The 27,736-nt window shown below is 35.1% G+C and overlaps 2 protein-coding genes across 7 annotated transcripts in view; one reads left to right on the top strand and one right to left on the bottom strand.

The window, feature by feature from the left end:
* LOC127866005 (protein tweety homolog 1-A-like) overlaps positions 1-4,207 on the bottom strand; it is a 42,864-nt gene extending 38,657 nt beyond the window's left edge. Inside the window, exons 1-3 of one of the 5 annotated variants that reach the window (XM_052406182.1) lie at positions 3,909-4,207; positions 2,008-2,171; positions 1,412-1,523 (exon numbers count right to left, since the gene is read on the bottom strand). In XM_052406182.1, the coding sequence (XP_052262142.1) occupies positions 1,412-1,523; positions 2,008-2,171; positions 3,909-4,043 (411 nt within the window). In that variant the 5' untranslated portion in view covers positions 4,044-4,207. The remainder of the gene's footprint in view (positions 1-1,411; positions 1,524-2,007; positions 2,172-3,908) is intronic. The other 4 variants (XM_052406183.1, XM_052406185.1, XM_052406186.1 and 1 more) reach the window with 4 other exon arrangements.
* LOC127866014 (dual specificity mitogen-activated protein kinase kinase 6-like) overlaps positions 4,175-27,736 on the top strand; it is a 29,624-nt gene continuing 6,062 nt past the window's right edge. Inside the window, exons 1-8 of one of the 2 annotated variants that reach the window (XM_052406246.1) lie at positions 4,175-4,687; positions 16,155-16,227; positions 17,780-17,942; positions 18,327-18,446; positions 19,237-19,353; positions 20,696-20,875; positions 22,613-22,690; positions 27,572-27,711. In XM_052406246.1, coding sequence (XP_052262206.1) covers positions 4,672-4,687; positions 16,155-16,227; positions 17,780-17,942; positions 18,327-18,446; positions 19,237-19,353; positions 20,696-20,875; positions 22,613-22,690; positions 27,572-27,711 — 887 coding nt within the window. In that variant the 5' untranslated portion in view covers positions 4,175-4,671. Of the gene's footprint in view, positions 4,688-12,402; positions 12,663-16,154; positions 16,228-17,779; positions 17,943-18,326; positions 18,447-19,236; positions 19,354-20,695; positions 20,876-22,612; positions 22,691-27,571; positions 27,712-27,736 lie in introns of those variants that run through there. The other variant, XM_052406245.1, reaches the window with a different exon arrangement.

The raw sequence follows: 27,736 nt of genomic DNA, 5'->3' as shown, positions 1-27,736 counted from the left end.
TAGAACATTTCAAAGGACAATAACTCTGTGAAAAATCTTCCGAATAGAACCGGCTGATAATATGCACATCTCCTCTTGGTAGAGAAGCTTCCCATAAAGTTTCATTGAATTCCGGTCATTAATTGCTGAGAAATAGCCCGGACAAAAATTGTGCACAGACGGACATACACACGCACGGACAGACGAAGCGGCGACTATATACTCCCCCTAAAAATTTAGGGGGAGCATAAACATATTTGCTAGGAAATAAATGCAGAGAGGTAAGTGTTGTATATTCTATTTTGAAAATAAGAAGTGCATTTTCTGATTATCATGAACACAAATATATGACTATAAACAACAATCGGCATATGGATCAGAAAAAGCATTGTGTGAAGGTACATGTAAATAGGCCTTGCTGAATTATATTCCTTGTCAAACTATAGGAAAAGATCCATTAAATAACAAAATGTGCTCAAAAGGGTTCAGGACACTAAAGGATGTATGCTTACAAGTATTAATACCTAAAATTAGAGAAATATCATATGCATGCATGTGTTATGATATTTTGTCTTTTTTGGCGTAAATAAAAACCATGACAGTTGTAACAAAGTAAAACCTTATAAAATAATAGGCACAGCACCAAGGAAGCACTGAAGGGGCTCACTCTTTTGCAAGTTTAATTTTATGTAAATTTATACATGTATTTTACCAAAATCTACATTACTTCATAGCTATTATTATTTTTCTTCTATTTATTCCCAAAACTAAACATACATCAGATCCATTACAATGCAGTTTGATCCACGAATATGGATTCTGAAATATCTGTATCGCATTGTAACTTGTCAAGTCATGTATATAGATAGAGTTGACATTTGCTTTAATTCGCAAGGCTCAAAAATCCCGTTTGCTTGATTTTGATAAGCTCAAACATCTGGTTGGCTTGAACTCGGTAGGCCCAAATATCCTGTTGGCTTGATTTAAATCAGCTCAAATATCAGGTTGGCTTGAACTCGGTAGGCCAAAATATCCTGTTTGCTTGAAGTCTCCTCCAAATACCAGTTTTTGTTTCTATATTATCATATAAATTTCTGTACTTTTGCTTAAATTTGCAAAGGTCTAATAACATAATGCCTCAAATATATCCTCATTTCAGTCGCAATTTGTACAGCTTCTTTTGTTTGTTAGTTAGGCTTGAACTCGCTTCAAGTTGCATTCATATAATTATTAATAGATTAATCAAGCTTGATTTGTGTTATGCCATTTTTAATTACCATCGTAAGGAAATTGTAAGGAAATCAGGCATCAAGGCCCAATTAATTTGGAATTTAAGCCACTGTGGTGATGCAGCACTAAAATCTCCTGGGAAAAGTCAGAGTATTGACAAACAATGCATGATTAGATAAGAGACATGATAGTTCTATATTACCGTATCTAAGGATCCAGATAGAGTATCATTTGTATTCTGGATGGCATCAATGGTAGACTGGACACCTTTATTCCCTTCCTCATTTCCAAAGAATCCGACAGCAATGCTTCCTCTATAAGAATCAAGAACATGACTTGGGATATGATTTGGACTATTTAGACAAATACAAAGAAACTTCATGATAAGGTCCCATTGCCACTCAAGTGACGTTCATTGATAACTGTGAAGACATTTCACTAGCTGTCTCAAGATGAAATAATGTCAAAAATCTACTCAAAGTTACCAATATAAATTAAAATACCCTTTCCAAGAATAAATAAAATGTATAAATTAAAATACCCTTTCCAAGAATAAATAACATGTGTATCATTGTTACCTTAAAAAGAATTATTAAATTGATAAAAATGACATGAATCATCTAATAACAATCACACAGAGTTATTGTAAAATTTTCTAAGTAGGCGGATTATTTCGAAAAGTATCAGGGGAGAACAAATGTATCTATACTAAAGCTTTAAAATGCAGCTGGGTTATCTTTGATAGTTGGTCGAAATTACCTTCTTTTCCAATGAAACCCCTTTAAAAATTGCACTTACATTGCAAGTATAATGAAGAGGCCCAGCACACAGCGCGTGCATGTTGTTTTATGCCTCTTTGTTGGTCTGTCTTTGCAGCAGCAGTGAAAACAGAGGCAGGCAAATGTCAGCAGAAACACCAGTACACAAAAGGCCACTGGTATTGCAGCCAGAAATATGATCGACTGAAACAATAAAAAAAGACAAATTATAATATTATTCTGATATTCTTAATATTATTGAAATTACACTATGAATTTGTACTCATAACAATAAAACACTAGAAATGGCGCGGCAGAGGCCGACACGTATCTCCACGCCACATGTTTGACCCAGGGGGCACCCCAGGGTTGGTAATGGGGCCATGCATCGTTGAGATTGACAGTATAGTCATAAGAGATGTTCAGTATCAATTGGAAGTGAATCGGTGTAGAAATGAAGAAGTCAATGTAAAATAACATAAAACAAAAGATGTGTTTGTCAGAAACACAATGCCCCCTCCTGCGCCGCTTTGACTTATTTAAAAAAAAAAGCATTTGGCAGGTTCATTACTTACTTCCCTTTAAAGCTTATTACTTCCCTTGGATTTGTTTTTTTTACCTTGAAGAATGACCTTGACCATTCACCACTCAAAATGTGAAGCTCCATCAGATACACTTGCATGCCAAATATTAAGTTGCTATCTCCAATATTGCAAATGTTATGACCAATGCTAAAGTTTTCGGACGGACAGACAGTTCAAATGCTATATGCCACCCTACCGGGGGCATAAAAAGACAAGGGACCATAATTCTGCCAACACTGGTTGCATCCTAAAAGTGCAATTATTAATGCATCCCACTCTGTAGAGCTTAATTAGAAACAACAGACAAAATCAATAACATGATCTGATAATGATTCACTTCAATGCAAAATGCAGGTCCCATTGGGGTAGTGGATATGGTGTCCCCCTAGCGAATGGGAGTTCACGGATTTGATTCCCACTGTGGTAAAGTTTTTAATATTTCCCCAAAAGACACAAAGTACTAGTTCTAGTCTCAGAAAACGGACTCGATAGCGTTTAAAATAAGCCTTAGGCTTTCTATGCAATCAAGCTAAAATAAATATTTTACTTTAAACTAATGCAAAATGCATGCATTTACCCTACTTGGAAAACACATTTTAATACCCAAATTAATCCAAAATTTAAAAACTTGTTCGCAGCTTATTTCAAACTCCATTTTGTGCATGGTAACAGCTTAATTAAATAGGTATTAAAATAATCTGAATTATTAAGTATGATTCAGAAGCCAGTTTTGCTCGCTGCGCTTCCTCACTATTGGCTTCTTAATGCTGATGAAATAGCATGATATGTCACTCTAGATTATCAAGAATGATAAAAGGCAAAAATTGTCAGAGTTTTTTTTTGTAATTTTGTTTATTTGTTGCCATAGCAACCAAAATTTTTGACGTAGGAACAAAATGAAATGATGTGCATAATCTTCATATTGCCATCTATCCATGACGTTTTAAGTTTCATGAAAAAAAATATGAAGAACTTTTAAATTTAACGCAGGATCCAGAAAAGTGTGACAGACTGTCAGACTGACTGATTGACGGGCACACAGAGCGCAAACCATAAGTCCCCTCCGGTTTAACCGATAGGGAACAATAAGCGTTAATGATCATATAGGTAAGACAAATCATTTTTAAAATGGGGCAAATCTTATTAAAATGGGTCAAACTGTCATCAAACTAGGCCAATTAAAAAAAATAAGTAAACTAAATGAGTTTGGGTCAATATTTATTTAATCTTACATCTTAATATTTTATGACGTGTCCTGTTTTGGCAAGTTATTATATAATATTTACATTTTCAGGCAGAAACTGCGGAATCGTTGCTTTTTGAATCCTATGTTCAGTAAAAAAAAACAAAAACTCACCTCTTTGTAGTCATTGCGTTGGAGATCGAAACTTGAATTGACGCTCTCGAACTTGAAATCTATATGTGGGAAATCGTGTAGAAATCTAGCTATTTGTTCAACCCGATAATAGGGTTGATTTGGGGTAACTGTCATATTGCTGAAACTAAATGTCCATCAATCGATTTCAATGAAAATTGAAAAGTCAATCCTAATATCTTGTCTTATTTTCGTCACGTGACTTTAGTAGACTGTGCATAGAGAAAAGAGGCCAAAACTGTGCAATGGGTTAAGCAATTTAAAACCCCGACAGTTTCCTTGAAACATCCAAAATATTTACCTGTGAACAATGAAAGGCATAACGCTATTGTGATGGGGAAATTTACGAAATCATAGTGATTAAAAAAAAAGAGAGTGTCGTGCTATTGCTGAAATTTGCCAAAATTTATATATGATTTTATGTAAGTATACCAAATGGGAAAACCTCGCGCGGCAATGAGTCACTTCTGAATGACGTCATCCGGGCTTTCCCTTAGTCACGTTTCCGCGTGCTGTCAATTGGACTTAGATTGAGAGAAACTGTGAGAAAACGGAGACATGTGTGTTTATGATTTTTTGGATTTGGTTTGTCGCATTTGAAAGAAGTAAGACTAAACATAGTGTTCGTTAAGAAAGAGAAATTTATTGTGAGTGTAATTGACAAACGTTACAGTCATATCAATACATATTTCGGAGGAGATCCGAATCAACGCGCACCTGTCATTTTCACCGAATGGAACAGTAGATGATGTCAGGTCAAGGTTAGTTGCAACTTTTAACTTCTGTTTTGTGGTCAAATAATGCAGTAATTGCTGTAGTAACGAGCTATTTTGAAAGCTAAAACCCTTTTATTGAATTCTGCGAATGCATGGGTGGAAACTCGTCGAAGATTCCCCAATATGGTTGCACAAAATTTCACTTCCGTTTGTGGCTATTATTTCAGTTGAATCAAACTCCAAAGGCCAGGAAATTATTTTAACTGTTTGGAAATGCTTTCTCTTACGTTTACTGCCTTTGTAAAGCCCACTTTAGCATAGCTAGGATGCACGCATTTTTGCATTGTTTGCTTTGAATTTGCTTTAATTACAATTGCTTTTCATTTTTTCCACTCTGACATCCAGTCTTTACTAGTTGTGCAACAGTTACAGAAACACAGGTTGATGTCCTGCCGATGAAATTTGCATAGACCAACTGTTGCAAATGTAATAAGTTTTATGTTTCGTAAGTGTAATTGTTTTCAGTAATACAGTCAACTTGCCAATAGGGGGTCACACCAATAGGGGGGGGGGGGTGGGGGGGGGGGGGGGGGGGGGGGGTCACTATAGTATATTTCATGAAAAAGTATAATCAAATAAAAAAACAATTGTTGCATAGTGTGTCCCTTGGATAAATGTACAATTTAAAAAATTTGTGAAAAGATGCTCCAACTGTTGATCTGACAGGGGAGATAATGCTGTAAACAGAGATCCTTTATTCATTGGTGATAGTAATTGCTTTTGTATACATCATTTTATTATAGGAAATGTTTATTTATTTTCAATGTAATATTTTTTAATCTGAAATTTGGTTAAATGACAGGGTTATTAACTGTTTATTTTATAGTTTTTGTGATCATATGATATTTTTTCACTGTCGTACTTTCATTGGTCATTTTTGAAAAAAAATCAGAAGTGTACTGCGGCAAAATAATAATACAGAAAAATGATATGATGGCATTTATTTTTACATCTTGTCATATATACGCAAAAACCAAAAGGACACAATTCTAATGGAAATATTTAAAGTTTTTTGGCATGTGATTCTCTATTGGCAAGTTGATAGTATCAGTGAAACCATGTATCACACAATTAACAGTGTGTATAGGAACGTAATTTAAGTTCTCATGGATTTAACATGCAGTGTTTTTGCACAAAGCTAAGAATGCCCAACAAAAACTTGCTTCAGGACCACTCGTCCCAAAGCAGGGATCATCCTAGAGGGCGATGTAGGCGACCACCATGTCGCCCTACGATGCTTGATATCAAAGCGAAAACAAAATCACCAACATTCTCCAATATTTTCTCCTGTGATAATCTGCTGCAGGTGTGCGCAATGCCGTCATTGATACTGTCATTGTTTACTGCGTGCAATTATCGGTTATCGAACGGTTTTCGGTTGGGGATTTCGCCCCCTGACCCCCCTACCAGGGCCTTGCCCTGGGCATGCAAGGGGGCCTAGGCGGCTCCCTTCACCCCGGCCGAATCGGTTACTATTCCAAAATATTCCTTTGTTTACAATCATAGTGACAACCCTGAACAATCAGCTGACCAGAGCAATCATCATGACCCCTCTTATAAAAACATTGCATCACATGGCAGTAAATTTAATTGTTTATATTATCTATGCAAATAAATCAAATAGAATTAAATAATTATCCAACAGTACTGTAATAAAGTGCTTGAGTGGAATAGTAATGTATATATGGAACAAATCTCACAATTTTAATTATATATTGTCTTATTAACAATTCAAAACCATAAATGCAGGGTGCAGAATCACATGACTTTGGTGTTCACAATTTGAACATTAATGGATGTAAACACAGAGGTATGTGGTGCTTTTCTTCAAATAACTGTTTAAAACAATTTCAACAAATACATACATACCATTTTTATGCTGCTTATGGCAATGTGAAAAACATCAGAATTACTTTATATAATAAGCCTGTGTTCTTGGACAAATTTTCTATTACATATTCATGTTCACGGTTATGCTGCACGCAATGTGAAATTTTAAAACCGATTTCAGACGTAGACATGTCATGCGTATTGAAAACGCAATCCATTTGACTTTTAAGCAAATTAGTTGAATTTGATGCGTGCGATACAATAGCTTTGATCGAAAATGCTTTGCTCATTTTCGGTATTTTCTCTTTGGAATTATTATTGTAATGCGGCGACGCTTTCATTCAACAAGCACATGGATGACGAAGCAGGAAAACTGTCAAAGTTAACCAAATCCTCTGAGGACTAGATTTCATTGTTAAATAAAGCGTCTGACCAAATTATTTACGACGACATACATGTGTTTTAAATCTGACTTAAACCTTCGTTCTTTGTGCATGGCTTTGTAAAGCGTCTGCACTTTCAGCTTCATTTACGATGCGAAATAAAAAGTCTCAGAGAGGTCGAAAGACCTCCGTGTTTGTTGCGCCAAAATATCATTTGATTGCAAACGTTTTCGAACCAAGAAATCAAAAGCCCATAAGAGCCGAATCATTCGTGTTATCATTTGTTTTTAAGTTTAAAGTTTATATTATGGACAGTTTCAAGGATTAAAGATCTTATGCAACATCAGTTTATTAAAGTTAATGATGATAGTTTACAATTTTATTGAATCAATAAAACAACAATCAACAAGTATGCAGATTCAACAGTAGTAAAGCGGCAATGATTATGTACGGTATGCATTTTTATACCTCTTTCACCCTATTTCAAGAATGAAATCACCCTATTTTTCAAATTCAATGGGTGAAAACCCTATTTCCCAAATAATTATCTGGGGCACTGCGGTACATATTGTAAAAAGGGCCTTTTTTTACAGATTTTGGCATGTAATGATGTTTTTAAGTTTGCAATTAATTGTTATAAATTGATAAATGTAAACAATAATATTAAAGAGCACCAGTATAAAACGAGAATAAAAGTAAAGAAAGAAAAAACTAATCCACACCTGGGCTCGAACCACTGAACCTTGGAGTAAAAGTCTAGCACTTAGAATACTCGGCCATTCGTGCATGAGTTTTTTTTAACTTTATATAAACAAATTCCCATAATGTTACAAATACAATGGTATCAATAGAACTCTCAAAATTATTCCATTGTTTTTCAGATTTTTACATTGTCAAAATATGCATAATAATTATATTTAAGAGCATGGTATATTTTCAGAATTACTATTTACTTGCAAAAAACATAATTACAATGAAAATTTGCAAATCTGAAATATTTCAATTATATCAATTTATCAAAACATGAACAGGTCCCTTAAATAATTGTATTGATTATACTTATTATTCTGTAATTTTTACACAATTTACTACTTGTTTATAGTAGATTTATCGGATGTAACGAGTCATGAGTTACTTGTATTGAAGTTTATATGATTACCGGAATAAACCCCCTTCGGAAGAAACCCCCTTCCCTAAAAACGGCATAGCGGAATAAACGTCCTCTCACATTTTGCATACGCGGAATAAACCCCCTTCCATAGCGGAACAAATCCCCTTCAAGTTTTCAGACAGGTGGAATTAACCCCCTTCCTAAGTGTTATCCAAAATCCATTATTAAAGTGTTATGAACATCTAACAGTATATAGACTAGTGTATATTGCAACCGTTTTTTATTTTTGGTGTTTTCACTTCATATATACTTATATTTGTTAATGCAGCATCTACATATCAAAAAAATATCCGGGAAAGAAAAAATGGTGCATTTGGTTATAAACCGTACTTTCGTTTTGACAACTGACAACAGAAATGACTCGATGTACGATGTAAATCTTAATTTAGTTTTAATGCAGATTCATTCATACGACACACAGACACAATTTTGTTATACGGATCATTTTGGCTTATAGGACTGGGACAGTCTTTTGACCTGTTAATTCTTTTCAGCTTCAGCTCAATTCAACAGTGAAAAAAGCACATAATATCACTTTAAATTAATGTGCGAAATTCGGATAAAAGAAGTGTACTGGCCTTTTGTTTACAAGTTGTTAATGATACACATTAAATACTCAAGCTGTGAATCTCAATTCAACAGTGAAAAATGCGCATAATATAACTTTACATGAAGGTGCGAAAAACTTATTAAAGGAGTGTACCGGCCGTTTGTTCACAAGTTGTTAATGATACACATTAAATTGTCAAGCTGTGAATCTCAAACATCGTTATCGCGATAAACACCGTGTTTAAAGATACTTTGTAGTTAGAATTAATCAAGATGTTATTAAAATGAATAATTTATGATTTGGGAATACCGGTAATAAGTATTATTGAAGGATTAAATAGACAAAAATATAATATAATATATTTTAATTTATTTACAAAGATCAAACAAGCATATATTTAAAAGCAACAAACAAATAGTTGATGAAAACATACACGCATTTATTAACGATAAAACAGACATATAATACACAAAAACTAATGCATAAAAAGGCGTGAGGAATCTACACATTTTATATAAATTTGACAAAATCATGCATATTCTGGCTTGAATCCCTCATGCTCATAATTTCATTATGGAAGGGGGTGGGTTTGTTCCGCTATGAAAGGGAGTTTATTCCACATATGCAAAACTAGCGAGAGGGTTTATTCTGATATGCAAAATGTGAAAAGGGGTTTATTCCGCCATGCCGTATTTATGGAAGGGGGTTTCTCCCGTACACCGGTTTATATCTATGTGAATCTATAAATAAAGTCAGTTGTGAGTTACCCACCAACGAGTTCAGAGTTATTACATGGTGTCAGAATGGTTGTGAATAAATAGCTTGAATACAGAAAACAATAGATGCTAGACATTTATTGATGAAGTTTTAGACAACTGAAGTGTATGGCTGCAAAAGGAATTAGAAATTTGCGGGAATTTAATTCAGCAGATGCAGTAGCCGCAGAGTGGGAGATTTACAAACAAAGTTTCCTAGTTCACCTGGACGCATTAGGTCTGCATGACAAACCAGGACGTCTGAAAGTTGGAGTATTATTATCCAATATGGGTCGTGAATGTGTCAAAATTTATGATTCGTTTGTATGGATGCCAGAAGTGTTGGCAGATCAAGACAATGGTATTGCACACAGACCCGCAGAAGATAGATATGATTTGGACACTGTGCTTACAAAATTTGATCATCATTTTGGTGTCCACAACTTTAGAAACATTAAGCGACATGAATTTCTGAACACCAAAAGAGGTCAATTATCTGTTATGGATAACATAGCAGAATTGCAATGAAAAGCTGAGTAATGCCAATATGGAGCGCAAAAGGATGGTTTCATATGCGACATGATTATTAATGGGATAAACAACAAAAAGTGTTCGGAAAAGCTTATGGAAATTCCAGCAGACCAATTAACATTGGAAAAGGTTATTCAAAAGTGTTGTCACATCAAACTCACTGATGCTTATTATAAAGGTATAACAAGATAAATAGTGATTGCAGCAGTGCCCCAGATAAGCTGCGTATCTGCGTGTTTCACCCTATTTAAATGTTTAAAAACGCAAATAAATACAATATCATGCGTATTGAAAACGCAACCGATTTGACCTTTACGCAAATTCGTCAAATTTAATTTGATGCGTACAATACAATAAATCGAAAATGCTTTGCTCATTTTCGGTATTTTCTCTTTGGAATTATTATCGTAATGCGGCGACGCATTCTTCAGCAAGAGCCTGGATGATGGAGCAGGGAAACAGTGAAAGTTATCCAAACCCTCTGTGGACTAGATTTCATTGTTAAATAAAGCGTCTGACCAAATTATGTACGACGACATACATGCGTTTTAAATCTGACTTAATCCGTCGTTCATTGTGCATGTCTTTATAAAGCGTCTGAATTTTCAGCTTCTATTACGATGCAAAATAAAAAAGTCTAAGAGAGGTCGAAAGACGTCCTCGATTGTTGCACCAAAATATTAGTCGATCGCAAACGTTTTCGAACCAAGAAAGCAAACGCCAATAAGTGCCGAATCATTCTTGTTAACTTTTTTTTAAGTTAAAAGTTTATATTATGGACAGTTTCAAGGATTAAAGATGTTATGAAACATCAGTTTATTAAAGTTAATGATAATAGTTTACAGTTTTGTTGAATCAAAACTAGTGTCTAGCTTCAACAGAATTAAAGCGGCAATGATTTTACGGTATGCATTTTTATATCTAATTTCACCCTATTTCAAGAATGAAATCACCCTATTTTTCAAAATCAATGGGTGAAAACCCTATTCCCCAAACAATTATCTGGGGCACTGGATTGCAGTCATAGAAATTGTAACAGAATGGAGCACTACATATGGGTACATGACAAAATGGTCTAAAATAACGACACACGATAAAACACCAAACATAACAGCTGCAACTTGCCGTTTCTCACGCATTGTTTTTCCTCCATATTTGTTAAGTGGAAAAGGCGGCGAATCTTTCAATTTTGTGAAAAAATTACTCTGCAACTATTTTATATTGTGAAAATTTGAGTTTTGAACTTCTTTTAATTGTGAAATTTTGAGTTTCAAACTTCTCAACTTTTTGAAATATGGCCATTCTCTTATTAAAGATGGCAAAAAATCTCTGTCATAGGACATGAATAAATACACATTCACAATGTTGACTTATTAGCATTGATGGTTTCATATTAAAGGGTAAATAGTGCAACATGCTGGAGAAAAAATCCCTATATTTTGATTTTAAAAATACATTTAATCAGTGTAGTCTAGGACTAGAACTGATTCAACTGAGTTCAATATACCACCACATGTGCATTGTTCTTTTCCTTACAGGTTCCAGTCTGTTATTAAATACTACATGTATATAAAATTCATATGATTATATTTTATTTAACAACATAATTAGATTAACAAAAGTAGTACTAAGGATGATAGTATTTTAGTGTTTAGCATAGCATGCTCATGGTGAGCTTTTGGCCCCAAATAGCACAACAATAATAACAACTTAACAAATGTTGGAATTCTGAAGGAGGGAGTATTTTTAACACAGGACATTGTAAATTGTTTTGTAAATCCAACTATCACCCACATTGGTTGTAATGTACGCGAATCCTGTGTTTGGTAGGAGATTAAGTCGTGGTCTTCGTGCTCTGGTGACACTGGACAATTTTTAACAAAAAAGATGTTGTGGGTGGTCGTACTTTTTATCAACTTGCCAAATAAAAAAGAGATAAAAACCTACTCTTTCCCTCTATTCTGCTTTTGCCACATCCTTAAATATTTTTTTTAATTTAGGAAGATGAAAAATGTTGTACACAATTCCAATAATTAAAAATATTAACTTAAGGTTTTAATTAATATGTTTTCTTTGTATTTGACTGCCCTTTCCATGAATTACAGTATTGAGTAATAAGATAAATATTGAAGCAGGATGTCATGCTTCTCTGCTCTGCCTCCTAAGTTTTTACAATGAACATACAGCTTCCAGAAGATGCATGTCATGTCTTACTAATTAAAATATCACTCAACTTACAGCTGCTCAAATATTTCTTGGTAAAGCTGGAGGTTCCTATTCTAATAATAGCAAGACACAAACAACAATGCGAATGGACTGAATGCCTGAATAGACAGTCCAATCAAATGCAAGGAGATATTTTTGTAACAGCCAATCACTTTACAGGATAGGAGAACATGTTTATTGTATATTGATTCATTGCCTGGTCAAAAGCTAGCGCATGAAGAGTGGTAAACATGATGCACACAATCAGCTGGCTGTCAAAGCAAAGCTCTCCTCATTGTGAAATGGTTATGAATTTATTGAAAGAAAGGTCTTCCTATAATGTACTGAAAGAGAACATTTCATTACTATTAAAATTTAATTATGTTATTGTGACATCTTTGCAAAAACATTAAAAGCATATTACTATTGGAAATATATCAAGTAAAGTTGGTGCTCATCAAAATGTTAAAAATTTACCCTGGACTATTGGACAACATGATTAGGATGCAGGCCAAGATCATGATGAATGAAATTGGTATTCACTTCTACTTTTTAAATTACTGACACTTTGTATTGTACATAATATTTGGTTAAACATTGATATGCTATTTATTGCATGATTGTGTATAATGCAGATAAATTTGTTTTAATTTCAATTAATGATGTAATTTATTAACTATCAGGGCTCGAAATTAACACTCGCACACTCGCAAAATGCGAGTGAAAAATACCAATTGCGAATTAAGTTTTAAGCCACTAGTATATTTTTGCGAGTAAATAAATAGTGAAAAGAAATGAGTAATAATGCTATGCCCTTGACGTTGTGAACGCTAAATCTTAGGTCAATTTATAGAATGCTCAAACGAATACCCTTGTGCAGAAGCGCCGCCTTTGTGTAGACTGGTTAATTATAGTACAGGTTACGCATGTGCAATTAATTTCCTTCTATATTTCATATAAAATAGTTACAGGAGTTAAGTTTGAGTTAAGTTTGATATCAATTTTTACCATGTTCAAGCGCAAACCCACTATATCATCATACATCATTGGAAAGATAAATGCATAATCTTTTGAAAACAAGCATGTAATTAAATTATATATGCGGTAACTCAAAATATTTACCTTAGAATAGGCACACCGGTTTTGATAAAAGTGCATACGGCCATTTTGGGCTCAAATAGTATGACATACTTTCAAAGCCGGGAACCATCAACACAAAAATTAGAGCACAAACATGGCTTTTTTTTCTTATTGCTTACAAATATACCTTCAAGTTAATACCAAAACCAATCATTTGCAATGATAGTTTACAAATCCTATGCAGCATGCACTGAACAATGTGTGCTTAGTATCAAACTGACTGCATGTAACCCTGCAAACAGCAGTTTCGGTTTGGGGTTATGTGACCTACAGATATGCAGATGGTATTGGTACAGAGGAAGTGAAACAGTAGACTATTCATACATTGAACTTGAACAGACATAGTGTCGAAGTGAAAAATAACTTGTTTCTTTTTGCCCACAGATGGAAAAAAAATACAAAAGATAAAGCAAAGTTAACCGTTGAGTCAGAAAAAAACGGATTTTAAATCCTTCTACGAAAACAGTCAACAATTTGGAAAAATAACTTAATATAATACAAACACTTGTTGTAGATGAAGATGGTCAATAAACCTGATATGGGCCCTTATGGTCCAAGGAACTGATATCTTTGTATGTTTACAGAATTAAAATGTGTATGTTAAGTACCTTTATTTTGATTTAATAATACTAAACTAATGTCCAAGCTTTTTTATGTTTCCATCAAAATTTGCGAGAATGTTTTTGATTTTGCGAGTTGGTATTAAAGCTGCTCACAATTTTTCGCAAGCAGAAAAAAAAAGATAAATTCGAGCCCTGACTATGACGCTTACAAAATAATAATTTTCTGATTATGGGTTTTAACCCTGCGTCTGGTTAGACATGCAAGCATATATAAAAATACATAATAGAAAATAGTTTATTTTTTAACCTTACAAGAATTAACTTCAATATTACTAGAATGGGTTAAATATTTTTTAAATTTAATGAAACTAATGACAACAAATATTGAACTGCAATCTTAAAACAAACATGATAGGGAATAAAACATGTCACATATAAACATGTGTTATCACGCAGAAAATACGATATGAAAGTGTCTTAAATTTTGGACACCCTGAATTCCCCAAAGGATTCCTTACTTAGATAAGTCTGTGTTGAACACTGTTTATGTCAATTTTCATATGTGGGCAGATTTAGCTGCATTTAAGCGAAGTGCAAAATCTACTTATAATAGAGCGAGTTTGTTGGAGTCTGTGGAGTGTTCTTCATGAGATAATTCATTGTTCTTAAACAAGTAGACTTCTGATTGGTTAGCTATCTGGGTGAATCGCTTGAGCTGTTGACCAATATTGGTAATTGTACCAGTACATGTATGTCAGTATCTAGCACAACATTGATTGTTGGTTCGACTGTAAACAGGTAGATAGCTTTATTTCCTCTAACACTTAAACAAATAGGTGGGAAACAGAATTTCTTCACCTTGAATGTTTTGTACAGTAGTATAAAGGGGATAAACAGTTATGTCCATAAAATACCTCAATCTCATTATCACTTGAATTTTTAAAATTTCTAAAATTCTTTTTATCCTTTACAAATATTGGTCTTTAAATCAGTGCATCTAGTAGGAGCAAGGAATTGACAGTTTAATTTTGTTACAGTTCTTTTCTTAACCTTATGAATGATTGTGAAATAGATCGATTGATCTAGTTAATTGCCTCTAAAGATCAATATGTAAATGCAACCCAATTTTTATTGCATAAGAAAGTTGTGATACAACTCAGTAAATGTGATTTTAGTCAGGCCTTTTGTGACCTTTTGGGGAAACATTTCAAATTATGCTCCCCAAAATATTTTCGGTGGAGCATAATCAGCATATATAGTTGCCAGTTTGTAGTTCCTTACTTCCTTCCTTCCATCCTTCCTTCCGTCACACTTTTGTTACAGTTTCTCATAGCACCTTCAATACTTTACCGATCTCTTTCATATTTGGCATGTAGGTATCTTGCATGGACCTCTACCTTTTGATGAGGTTTGAGGTCACTGGGGTCAAAGTCAAGGTCACCGAGGCTAACAATAGATTTTTCCGTCACACTTTTGTTACATTTTCTCATATCACCTTCAATACTTTACCGATCTCTTTCATATTTGGCATGTAGGTACCTTGCATGAACCTCTACCTTTTGATGAGGTTTTAGGTCACTGGGGTCAATGTCACCGAGATTTTTTTAGGTGGTTATTAACACATAGATTGACAAAGTGCATCATCAGGGAGAATATTTCACTGATATTCTTGTTTGCTTTTACTTTCTCTTTTAAAAATTACTTTTCTGTAATTATTTTTCATAAACATGTAAACTTTTAAAAAATCATGTAATTGTGATTATTTTGAATACCCCCTTTCAAGTTAACATCAATAACACTAAAGTGTGTAATGTTTTACATGATCTTCATACACACAATTAGACATTAAGATATTGAATTCATGATAAAAGGCATGAAAATCAAATTTGCATACAGTTTCTCATTGGCGGACAGTTTAAGTCTAGTGACTAATTCGCTCTTGCAATTCACCAATGTTGCAGTATAATATACAGCTGTAGATACGAATTTTGACATTCTGTCTGTAAGGATGTCAGGAAATCACAGGAATCTGTAACAGTGTAATTATATTGTGAAGACTGCAAGAGGAGGTTACAATCTTTGGAAACGAAAATTACAAGACAGTAAATCCACTGATCTTAAAAATCACATTCAGCCTTATGAAATTTTTATCTGCAATGTCTGAAGGGCTTACGTTATTTTGCCATGGCTGTTCCTTCATATGGAAATCAAACCTTGATGTATGTCGTGTTTTTATCTGCATGCTACTTTTATTTTGCAGCTTTAATTAAGTTATTTGTCAAGCTGCAGACCATATCAAGCCTATTTCTTGTCATTTATTTCAGGTTCAGGTATGAAGAAGCGCAAGCCTCCAGGGTTAGCCCGCCTGACAGTGGTTCCCGACCAGAATCCAGCAGGGTAGGTAGCTCTTGTCTCTCCTTGTACATGTAACAGAATGGCGATTCATTGTCATTCTTTAAATTGTATATTTACTAATTGTAAGTATTTTTCACTATAGACTTCTTTTCTGTTTGGTTACATATTGATATGCAGGGATCATATTTTCCCGCAACATCAATCGGTCTGGATTTAAATGGGGAAAAAGTGTCCGAAAATTTATATCGGAAATCATGACAAATTACGTGAACATATATACCATTGATTTTGCCATTCATGAAGGTGGTATAATAAATGTACAAGTTTAATTGCCTTTGGCATCTTTTTTTAACGGAACATACGAGTTTTTTCAATTGATTTTATGATATTTTTTTCTCTTTTATTGTTGTTTCGTGTGCTGTTGTATCTGACTTTTTTTCATCGTTGTCAATATCTATTATTTATCTGTGTAAGTCTATACCGATGTTTTAAATCGTTGTCGACTCAATAATAGCTTACATACATGCACTGAACCTAACAAATGTCTGTGCGTAGGTTGGATACTGGCAACAACAAAAAAATAGTTGAGAAATAATTCGTGTACGTTATAGTTTATTGTCAAAAAAAACCACGGCCGATAGTTAAGATGCGTAGGGATTAAATCACGAGTGCGAAGCACGAGTGATTTGAAACCACGCATCTAAACTTCCGGTCGTGAGTTATTCAACAACAAACAATTAAGTACACGAATTATTTTGATTCTAACACGATTTTTACAAAAGATTTATACAATGTATATTATTTTTCTTGTGTACTATTTTGTGTGAATTTCCGCCCATAAAAATAACTTTCGGCTGTTCTGCCAATCAGATCCGCAACTTTCATTTATTTATTGCCGGATTATTACGCTGGTGGAAAATGTATCGGCATGTTTTGTTTAGTTACAGCGCGTGTTTTCAGTGTATAAGGTCCGCCCACAATAATTATGAATTATTGCAGAATATCCGATTTTCTTCTTTGTTTATATGAAAGTTTACTGTAACATGCATGAAATGCACACTTTCCACGAGGATTATGAACATTGAAGTTTTCATCTCCGAAGTAACTGTCAACGATTTTACACATAACGGACCGATTAGTGTGCTAGCCAGTGAAATTATCGATGGATATAGACACGGGGTTATTCACGCATGACTAATACACAACCGCGCGAATTTTCGCTGCTTGGGGTCATACTCTGATACTAGTCGGATGACACGCAATAAACTGGTCCTGACCGGTTTAGAGACAGTGAATGGTTTTCACACCTACTCGAGATAAGAATGTAATTAGGGTAGATCTATGTTAGCATGTGCACTGTGTAATCGATTTCATGACATGGGAATTTTAGCACACAGAATCGGACCGACTGTTTGGGATTTTCAATCGGTCTTTCACGACCCCAATCGGTCTAGGACCGACAAAACCGAAAAAAATATGATCCCTGTTGATATGTGATCAATGACATTGATTTGTATGAGTCGACATCATCTTGTTGTTATTATCTACTATGATGTCAACTTTATCTATTATGTTATGCATCTGTTGTTTCCAGCCCACCTCGCGATCTTGATTCGAAGGCTACAATCAAGATTGAGGACAGGACGTTTGAAGTTGAGGCCAATGACTTGGAGTACATCTGTACCTTGGGACGTGGCGCGTATGGGGTGGTTGAGAAAGTCAGACATCGGACCACTGATACTATCATGGCAGTCAAAGTGAGTTGGGATTTACTAGAGGTCAAAAATGTGTATGAAAGTAATACTGTATTATAACCTACAACTGCATTATAACCACAAATTTCAACGTGGACCTTTTTAATTGTATCTTTATGGAACAATAACTTATATAATTATAATTCTTTTGATATAAGTGATTATTACTGACTATTATCCATAACCTAATTTTCTTATTAGATTTTCATTAAAGTCTTACTTGAGTCTTTTAGAGTTTTTTTACTTACAACTTTTCTAATGTTTATTTAAATTTATACTATTCTGTCAACACTGTCATTAAATAACATTGAACTCAATCTTATTCTGACATGCATAAAAGACAGTTGGTGTTGGTCTATTTCAACTACCACTATTGTGTATGTTCAGCGTATCACAGCCACAGTGAACTCATTGGAACAGAAGCGGTTATTGATGGACCTGGACATCTCCATGAGGAGTGGCTCCTGCCCGTACTCAGTCACATTCTATGGGGCGCTCTTTAGAGAGGTATGTGCATTAATTTATGGTTTATTATGTCGGTACTTCTTTTCTTAGTGCTTTTTTATGCAAATTCATTCAAAGAAACAGGTGCAAAATTAATTATTGATCTGCCAACAATTGGAAATTATTCTTGTATGTACTCTGACAAATGACTTCCAGTCAGACCATCTGTATGATAAAGGCTTATATAGGGCAAGAAAACAAAGATTGAGGTGCATTCATGCAGAGCTAGATCTGATTATTACTGTGTTTAATGATGCAGAAAGCTTTTGTTAAGTGAGAGACTAAAGTCAGTTACCTCCACTCAATACTGGCTAGAAATACATTGGTCCTAGTAACTGGTTTACTCTTTGTAACTGTTGTCCCTTTTTCACTGCATGGTGCACATTTGTCTTATGTGTCCCATAAATATGTAAATATGGAAAGGAATACCTACTTAAAGCATAATGTTATTTACCGTCAAATCTTTAACTGTTAGTTACATGCTGTTTTTTGCATGCATATGAGAAAAAAAATAAGCAATAAAATACTACACTTTTTGTTAATCACAGTTAAAAACTGCAATTAAGACTGGGGATATCAAGTGGACCAACAATAGACTTTGGTTAACCTGGGTCTGTATCTCTCTAAGTTGTTAACATGTAAGAGATGTAAATGTATTTTCTGACTGAGCTAGGATCCCTGCAAGTTCTTGCATTAATACTAGTTTGAAGTGGTAATGAATATTCATAAGTATGCATGTTATCCATCCCATATTGACTTCTCCATGTAATACTTTGTTGGGGTGTCTTTTTAGGGGGATGTGATGATCTGCATGGAAGTCATGGATGCCTCACTGGACAAATTCTACCAGACCGTCTTCAGCAACAAACAGAGTATACCGGAGCAAATCCTAGGAAAAGTGTCATACGCTGTACGAGGATTTTAGTTTGGAGTGAACATTTATGCATGATATTTATTTTACAGTAAAAAGTTAAATATGACCCACGTCATGCACAAATGTGTCCTTGCCATTTGCCCAGCTTGCCCATCAACACAGTTTTGTCAGAAGCTACCCTGTCCGCTTCTGAGAGCACATAATCTTCAGTGACTTTATTGCCAACAGCCTAGCTCCTTACCACACAGGACCGCACATCACAATTGTGCAAGCAGGTTTGGAGCTAAGCTGGCCACATATAGAATAAGACCAATTCTTACATGACATGGCTCATATGATGTCCCTAAAACAAGTTTAAACAAGGGCTGTTTGTAAAACATGCATGCCCCCCATATGGGCTGTCAGTTGTAGTGGCAGCCATTGTGAGAATACGTTTTTTGTCACTGTGACCATGACTTAGTGACCTGAAAATCAATAGGGGTCATCTTCCAGTCATGATCAATGTACCTATGAAGTTTCATGATCCTAGGCGTAAGCTTTCTTGAGTTATCATCCAGAAACCATTTTACTGGGTTGAGTCACTGTGACCTTGAACTTTGAACTAGTGACCTGACAATCAATAGGGGTCATCTGCTAGTCATGATCAATGTACCTATGAAGTTTTATGAGCCTAGGCGTAAACTTTCTTAAGTTATCATCTGGAAACTATTTTACTGGTTCTAGTCACCGTGACCTTTGACCTAGTGACCTGAAAATCAATAGGGGTCATCTGCGAGTCATGATCAATGTACCTATTAAGTTTCATGGTCCTAGGCGTAAGCGTTCTTGAGTTAACATCCGGAAACCATTTGGTGGACGGACCGACCGACATGAGCAAAACAATATACCCCCTCTTCTTCGAAGCGGGGCATAATCAGTTCTATATGTTTAACCAATGAAAATACAGTATACAGTTTGTGTTTATGTTTTGTTCAGATAAGATATTGGTGTTTACTGTAAAGAATGAAGGTATGGGATGAAAATACAAAAAATTCTTCATCTGAAAACTGGGGCATGTTTAACACTGTATCAAATGGTAAGGCTGAAAGCAGTTTGTGAATGTTTAGGTAGAACATTAACCTTGTAGGTAATCAGTAGAATCAAGTATCATGCATATTAACAAATATTTCAGCAATTTTCTTTTGTACAAAGTTCGTTTGATTATTAAGCGTCTAGCTTGGCTATTTATGAAATGTTTGAGCTTAACTTTTCACTCTTTGTTGGCATCAGTTTACATGTAATTATATGTGCAACAATTTAATATATCTACATCTACTACTGATATGCAGAACAAATTTCACAAGGCATAGAAATAAAACTCTTTATGATTCTCTTCCAGGTCATAAAGGCTCTGGACTACCTTCACACAGAACTGCAAGTGATACATCGTGATGTTAAGCCCTCAAATATTTTAATAAACAAAAAAGGACAAGTGAAACTATGTGACTTTGGAATTAGTGGGTACTTAGTGGACTCTGTAGCCAAAACCATAGAAGCTGGATGTAAGCCTTACATGGCGGTAGGTAAACTTATGTGATACTTATTATTTGAGCCTCTCTCTGCGAAAACAGGACTAAATGCATGTTTGCTAAGTGTCAGCCCAAATAAGCCTTTGCAGACTGCATAAGCTAATCAGGGACAACACTTTGCCCTTTTAAGGTATTTTTCATTTAAAAGATTTTTATGTCCCCCACTATAGTAGTGGGGGACATATTGTTTTTGCCCGGTCTGTTGGTCTGTTTGCGCCAACTTTAACATTTTGCAATAACTTTTGCTATATTGAAGATAGCAACTTCATATTTGGCATGCATGTGTATCTCATGAAGCTGCACATTTTAAGTGGTGAAAGGTCAAGGTCATCCTTCAAGGTCAGAGGTCAAATATATATGGCCAAAATCGCTCATTTTATGAATACTTTTGCAATATTGAAGATAGCAACTTGATATTTGGCATGCATGTGTATCTCATGGAGCTGCACATTTTGAGTGGTGAAAGGTCAAGGTCATCCTTCAAGGTCAGAGGTCAAATATATGTGGCCCAAATCGCTTATTTTATAAATACTTTTGCAATATTGAAGATAGCAACTTGATATTTGGCATGCATGTGCATCTCATGGAGCTGCACATTTTGAGTGGTGAAAGGTCAAGGTCATCCTTCACAAGGTCAGAGGTCAAATATATGTGGCCCAAATCGCTTATTTTATGAATACTTTTGCAATATTGAATATAGCAACTTGATATTTGGCATGCATGATGCATGTGTATCTCATGGAGCTGCTCATTTTGAGTGGTGAAAGGTCAAGGTCATCCTTCACAAGGTCAAGGTCATCCTTCAAAGTCAAACGTCATATAGGGGGACATTGTGTTTCACAAACGCATCTTGTTCTTCTTGCAAAAATCCAGTTTAGAAGGTAAGTGTGTTCCCTGATAAGTCTTTGCACAGGCTTATCTGAGACAACACTTTACACACTTGCATTGATCCACGTTGTCCCAGAGCTAGGCTCATTTCTTATCATATATGCTGAAGTACAAAATGTCTATGACCAATATATGATAGTTTAATGCTGTATATTGTAGGTCGATTGTAAAGCAGCCTAAGGCTTATTAAGTAATTTGAGTAAACATTTTTTAAACTGACATTAAAAAATACTTTTTTTTAGTTTCGATGTTCTATCGGTAATGCAAACAATGAAGTTTTGGTGTCAATTGACCATGCCTCACAAATTAATTTAATGTCAGACAGGCTTCCTTTGATGAAGGAATATATATCATTTCAGTATGCATAAATGTTCATCTTATATCTGATATGCATTTTAGAGAAATTCTTTCTTTTCTTTTTTCCTTGAAAATACATTAGTAAAATAACGTTTCAGTATAAATGATTTGTTTCACTGATTAGGAAAAGATAAGTCCAATATACAATAAAAACATGTTGTAATTTATACAGCTTACATGAGTAAATCCAGGATTTCCTTACCCTGTATTAACCCTTTCCCACTCAGAGGCAAAGTGAAAATGGCTATGTGCAAACAGCATAAAACCAGAACAGACTGCAAGTAACTCGCAGTGTGTTCACTTTTATACTGTTTGCTTGTCATCAGTATTTTAGGGTTGGAAATGAAGCTTTTAAAACATTTATCTAGTAAGAAAGCTCTTTAATTAAATTTTACTTTCTAAAGGACTACAAATGCAGCAAAATATGTATCTACCCGTAAGTGGAAAGGGTTGCTTACACACATTCTGACCGGTTGTTTCAGCCTGAAAGGATAGACCCCCAGAATGGGTCGCAAGGATATGACATCAAGTCGGATGTTTGGAGTTTTGGAATCACTATGGTAGGTAGATTTCATGCATATGGTGTGCAGAGCTTTTGTAAAGACTTGATGAGCAGACATCAATAAAGCCTTGTTCTGGAAATATCTGGCTTAATGCATGTGTGTAAAGTGTCATCCCTGATGAGCCTGTGCAGACTACACGTGCTAATTTAAGGTGAGACTTTACGCACATGCATTGAGCCCACTTTTCCTTGAACCTTACTCTGCTGCACCTGTTTTAGCTCACTCAGCCATTTGGCATTCAGCTTCCAAAAAAGATAATAGGAATATTGGGATAGTATGATGAAGTCGCACACAGAGATGGATACTTATGAGGCAGCCATGAAGTGTAGGAGGGTATACTGGAATCTCCATAGACGTCTTTTTCATCTGTCTTATTATGTACATTTCTGTATACACTAACTTGTCAGAAGGCATTCACATACACTTTTCTGCATACAAAAAACGTTGTTCCTAATAATAAGAAGTTGTACATTTGTAATTGTTATCATTCTTTGCTTCAAATTTCGAAAGTTATCCCCCTTTTTTAACTAAGCCATTCTTAGACTTCATGATTATTAATATACACTTTAAGCAAAATAACTTGTCTGAAACTATAAGGTGCACAGATTTTGTATTTGGTATGTTAAATTGTATAGTAGTCCTCTACAAAGTTGAGTAAAAAATTTCCTTGTAGGTACCCCATCCTCATGCCCTGGGGGTAAGGGTATCACGTTTACAGATTTTTCTAAACGTTTAAACGAAATGAAATATACAAAACGTTACCGTTTAAACGGTATCCCTATGTCCGTTTAAAAAGCACCTGTAACATCGAATTTCCAAATTAAAAATAGTAATTATTTCCGGAAGTAATATTCAGTGCATATCCCATTCGCGCAATGACGACATATTAAAACCATACAATATTATAAAACAGACCATCAGTATCACCACATGTGTATTCGTCATTCTATAAAAACAATTTAAAGAACGTCAAACAGAATGTAAAATGGATGAAAAATACTGTTTCCAAAAACGACACTCTGAAAAAAATGCACGTACTTTGCACATGAAATACAATGTGCATATCGTTTGACCGCAGAAAATGAAAAACCAGTTACTCTGATAGTTATGAGTAAATTTATTATTCTCTATTCTCAAAATACTATTAAAATCTCATCATCTTTATAACCCATATCATCATCATTATCATTATCATACAAATAATAAACCAAAGACAAAATAGGAGTGAGTGCTTGTATTTGACAGGACTTTCAACATATAAATGCAAAAAACAATTCTTCTGACGCCTGTATGTGTTGTATGTGCAATGGATATAGACCTCAACGGCACCGCTCAATTGATGAGCCTCGAGACGACTGTAAACAGTGTAACATCTTTGTTCAGGTGTATAAAGAACTGAAGCGATACTATTTAAATGCTGTAGGGCATGTAATTATGAATTATTCACATGCACATGTGTGTCACGTGAAAAAATGAAAATTAGACGTCATGTATATATCTCAAATAAAGAGTTACTGTTTGAATAAACTGATCCCGGCCGATGCCCAAAGTGCACACAGGACGCCCCCAATGCCCATCAATCATGCTAACTTGTTTAAATATTATAAATTAACAATTGTGAAACATTAATTTGTTCAAAGAAGCTGCTTATATCTGCAAGATTCATCCATCACCACCAATCAAGAGAAGTGTACATGACTTCACGTACACCCCATACAATAATCAGTAGTAATAAACGATTCAGGTAAAACCGCGAGCGGGATACGCAACCCTACTGCCATTTTTGTTTTCTTATTTTTTCTTTTAATGGCAGGGGGACGTATGAGGACCCATGGCTCGAGACCGGTGTCTAGGTGCCTTCATCACCTCCCGAAACCTTTAATTTTAGAGAAATCTACAAATAAGCAGCTATTATTATACTGTAAACATTAAGTATTATTTAGTAAAAAATGTAATTAAAACATTATCAATTTCATTGCGCAAATTAACATAACAAACGAACATCAAAAGCATCCCGCACACACCCCGGACATCAACATAAAAACAAACAAATCACTCAAACCATAAAATCCATAAAGCACCTAAAAAGAATGTTGATAAATCATAAGTATTCCGAGAAATATATAAATGCATATGACGAACAGCTATATTAAACCGACTTCAACATCTAACCAGTCACACCAAAATGAAAATATTAAGTAATCGTACAATAAGAATGTCTTTAAAATTAAACGTTCATTACGAAAGACAACAAAAAATAATAACACTAAAATTTAAACATACCAATATTTCAATAAATATGCTGGAGGTACTATCTCCAGGAAGTGAGAGTCTCGAAAAACATGACACCCATAACTTAAAAAACCTCATTCAAACACAATATTAAGTAAAAAATGAGTCAAAATAATCAAGAAAACTTAGCTGCTTCAGACTTAAATGAAAATACACCCATCGTCTTTCCCAGTAAAGGAATCGGTTTGTGTTAAGATCCATCTCACATGGACTAAAAACCGAACTGAAAATATACTAAATATAGACTTTATAATTTTGTTTTCTTGTTCCATAACGTTTGCCTGTCAAATACACCCTCGAATGGCGACTCAATAGATGTGCAAATCATATATACCCCAAAACGAAAAACTCGTGCGCTTTCGCGCTAAAACATGCACACAAAACCCGTGCATTATTCGCGCTAAACCATTACCATAATCTCTCTTCTAAATAACACGTAATAAACCATACTATACCGTATTTATCAAACCGAGAATAATTTCAAAAATGTAATCAATATATAATTTGGTTAAACTATTTCTTTTCAACATGCTACCGCAGTGTTTTACTTTGCTAGTCAATCTCTTAAAATATTTCAAGATGGCGGCATATGCACTGTTTCGTTGCCAAGTTGTAAGATTTTCGGAAAGTAGCGAAGATTTTCCGTTAGTTTCCGTTCATGTCTGTGCCATCCGCTAACCAATAAGAAATAAATTACTGCCGAATTCGGTAGCCCGGATTTACCGCAAGTACCCGGATTTCGCAGTTCGTCATCGATCTACTTCGTACGGCTAGTCAGCTACGTTATTTGCAAACCAATATTTATTATTGTGATATTGACTGTTATTTAAACATTTACTGTTTTGGTAAACGTTTTTGAGCAAAACACGAAACGCAACCGTTTAAACGTTTAAACGTGATACCCTTACCTGGGGGTGCTCTTAAGGTTACAAAGACTTATATAGTACAATAGCCTAAAATCTTTCTCTGAAGCCACATTAGTCAGAGGTTTAAAGATTGATGTTTTGAAATCATGCCTCTTGCGTAAAAATTGGTCACACCCTGGGGGTGACATGATTTATACAGACTTATTTGACTTGTACGATTAAAAATCATTTGTTTTGAACCTTTGTGTATTATTTTGAATATCAAAAGGTCTTGTTTCGTGGCTTCCCCTGGTTTAATATGTTCTTTAGCCAAAGGTGCTTCGTTTGGCAAAGTTCTTATTATTTTTGGCTATTTTGTTAGGTTTTATGAACAAAAAGTTGCAGCCAAAGAGAAATTTTTCTTAGCCAAAAAGGTCAATTTTTATAAAGTGGCAACTTGAGGGAATTCTTGAGTAAGCCCTGTAGTATGAAGGTGATTAATCTTAAACAAACAAACCACCTGATAATGAACCTCGTTCTGGGAAAAGTGGGCTTAACAGTTGTAGGATACTTAACACTAAAAATCGTTTTGCGAAAAGAGACTTCTTTTTTATTATACGCCCGTTTTTAAAAACAGGGCGTATTATAGTTTAATTCTTGGCTGCGGGCGGGCGGCGCCCACAGCAGCGTCTGGTCTCTAATTCAAATAGTTTTCATCCGATCTTCACCAAACTTGGTCAGGTCAAGTTCGAATATGGGTTATGCTGGTTCAAAAACTAGGTCACGGGGTCACTTAGTGCATTTCAAGGATTAAGCATGGTGTCCGCTCTCTAATTGAAGTAGTTTTCACTTGATCTTCACCAAATTTTGTCAGTAGTTGTGTCTAGATGATATGTAGGTCAAGTTCAAATATGGGTCATGCCGGGTCAAAAACGAGGTTACGATGTTACTTAGTGCATTTCAAGCATTAAGCATGGTGTCCGCTCTCTTATTGAAGTAGTTTTCATCCAATCTTCACCTAATTATACCCTCACAAACGAAGTCTAGGGGGGTATATAGGAGTGAACTTGTCGGTCGGTCTGTCTGTCGGTCCGTATTAAGTGTCCGCTCTCTAGTTCAAGTAGTTTTCATCCGATCTTCACCAAACTTGGTCAGAAGTTGTATCTACATTATGTCTAGGCCAAGTTCGTACATGGGATGGGTCAAAAACTAGGTCACAGGGTCACTTAGTGCGTTTTAAACATTCAGCATGTTGTCCTCTCTCTAATTCAAGTAGTTTTCATCCGATCTTCACCTAATTTAGTCAGAAGTTGTGTCTAGATGATATGTAGGTCAAGTTTAAATATGGGTCATGCCGGGTCAAAAACGAGGTCACGATGTCACTTAGTGCATTTCAAGCATTTAGCATGGTGTCCGCCCTCTAATTGAAGTAATTTCCATCTGATCTTCACCGAATTTATTCAGATGTTACGTCTAAATGATATCTAGGTCAAGTTCAAATATGGGTCATGCCGGGTCAATAACTAGGTCTGAGGTCACTTAGTGCATTTCAAGTATTGAGCATGGTGTACAAAACCTTCGAACGGGCATATCTTGTGACAGTTTGGCACTCTTGTTAAAACATACAATTGTCCAAGATTAGCAAGTTCAGTGCACAGGCTAATCTGGGACGACACTACACACATGCAGTAAGCCTAGTTTTCCAAGTCCTCTGATGAATGTTCTCCCTACTATTCCTCAGATTGAGCTGGCCTCAGGAAAGTTCCCATATGTTAGTGCTCCCACGCCGTTCGAGCAGCTCAAGCAGGTCGTGAAGGACCCTCCACCTACCCTGCCCGCTGGCAAGTTCTCAAAGGACTTTGAGGACTTTATTGCCAAATGGTAGGAATATCTACATTGCTTACAC

The sequence above is a fragment of the Dreissena polymorpha genome, chromosome 2 (genome assembly GCF_020536995.1).
Source record: "Dreissena polymorpha isolate Duluth1 chromosome 2, UMN_Dpol_1.0, whole genome shotgun sequence".
In the NCBI taxonomy this organism is placed as follows: domain Eukaryota; kingdom Metazoa; phylum Mollusca; class Bivalvia; order Myida; family Dreissenidae; genus Dreissena; species Dreissena polymorpha.
This window is presented reverse-complemented; position numbering and strand designations above follow the sequence as displayed.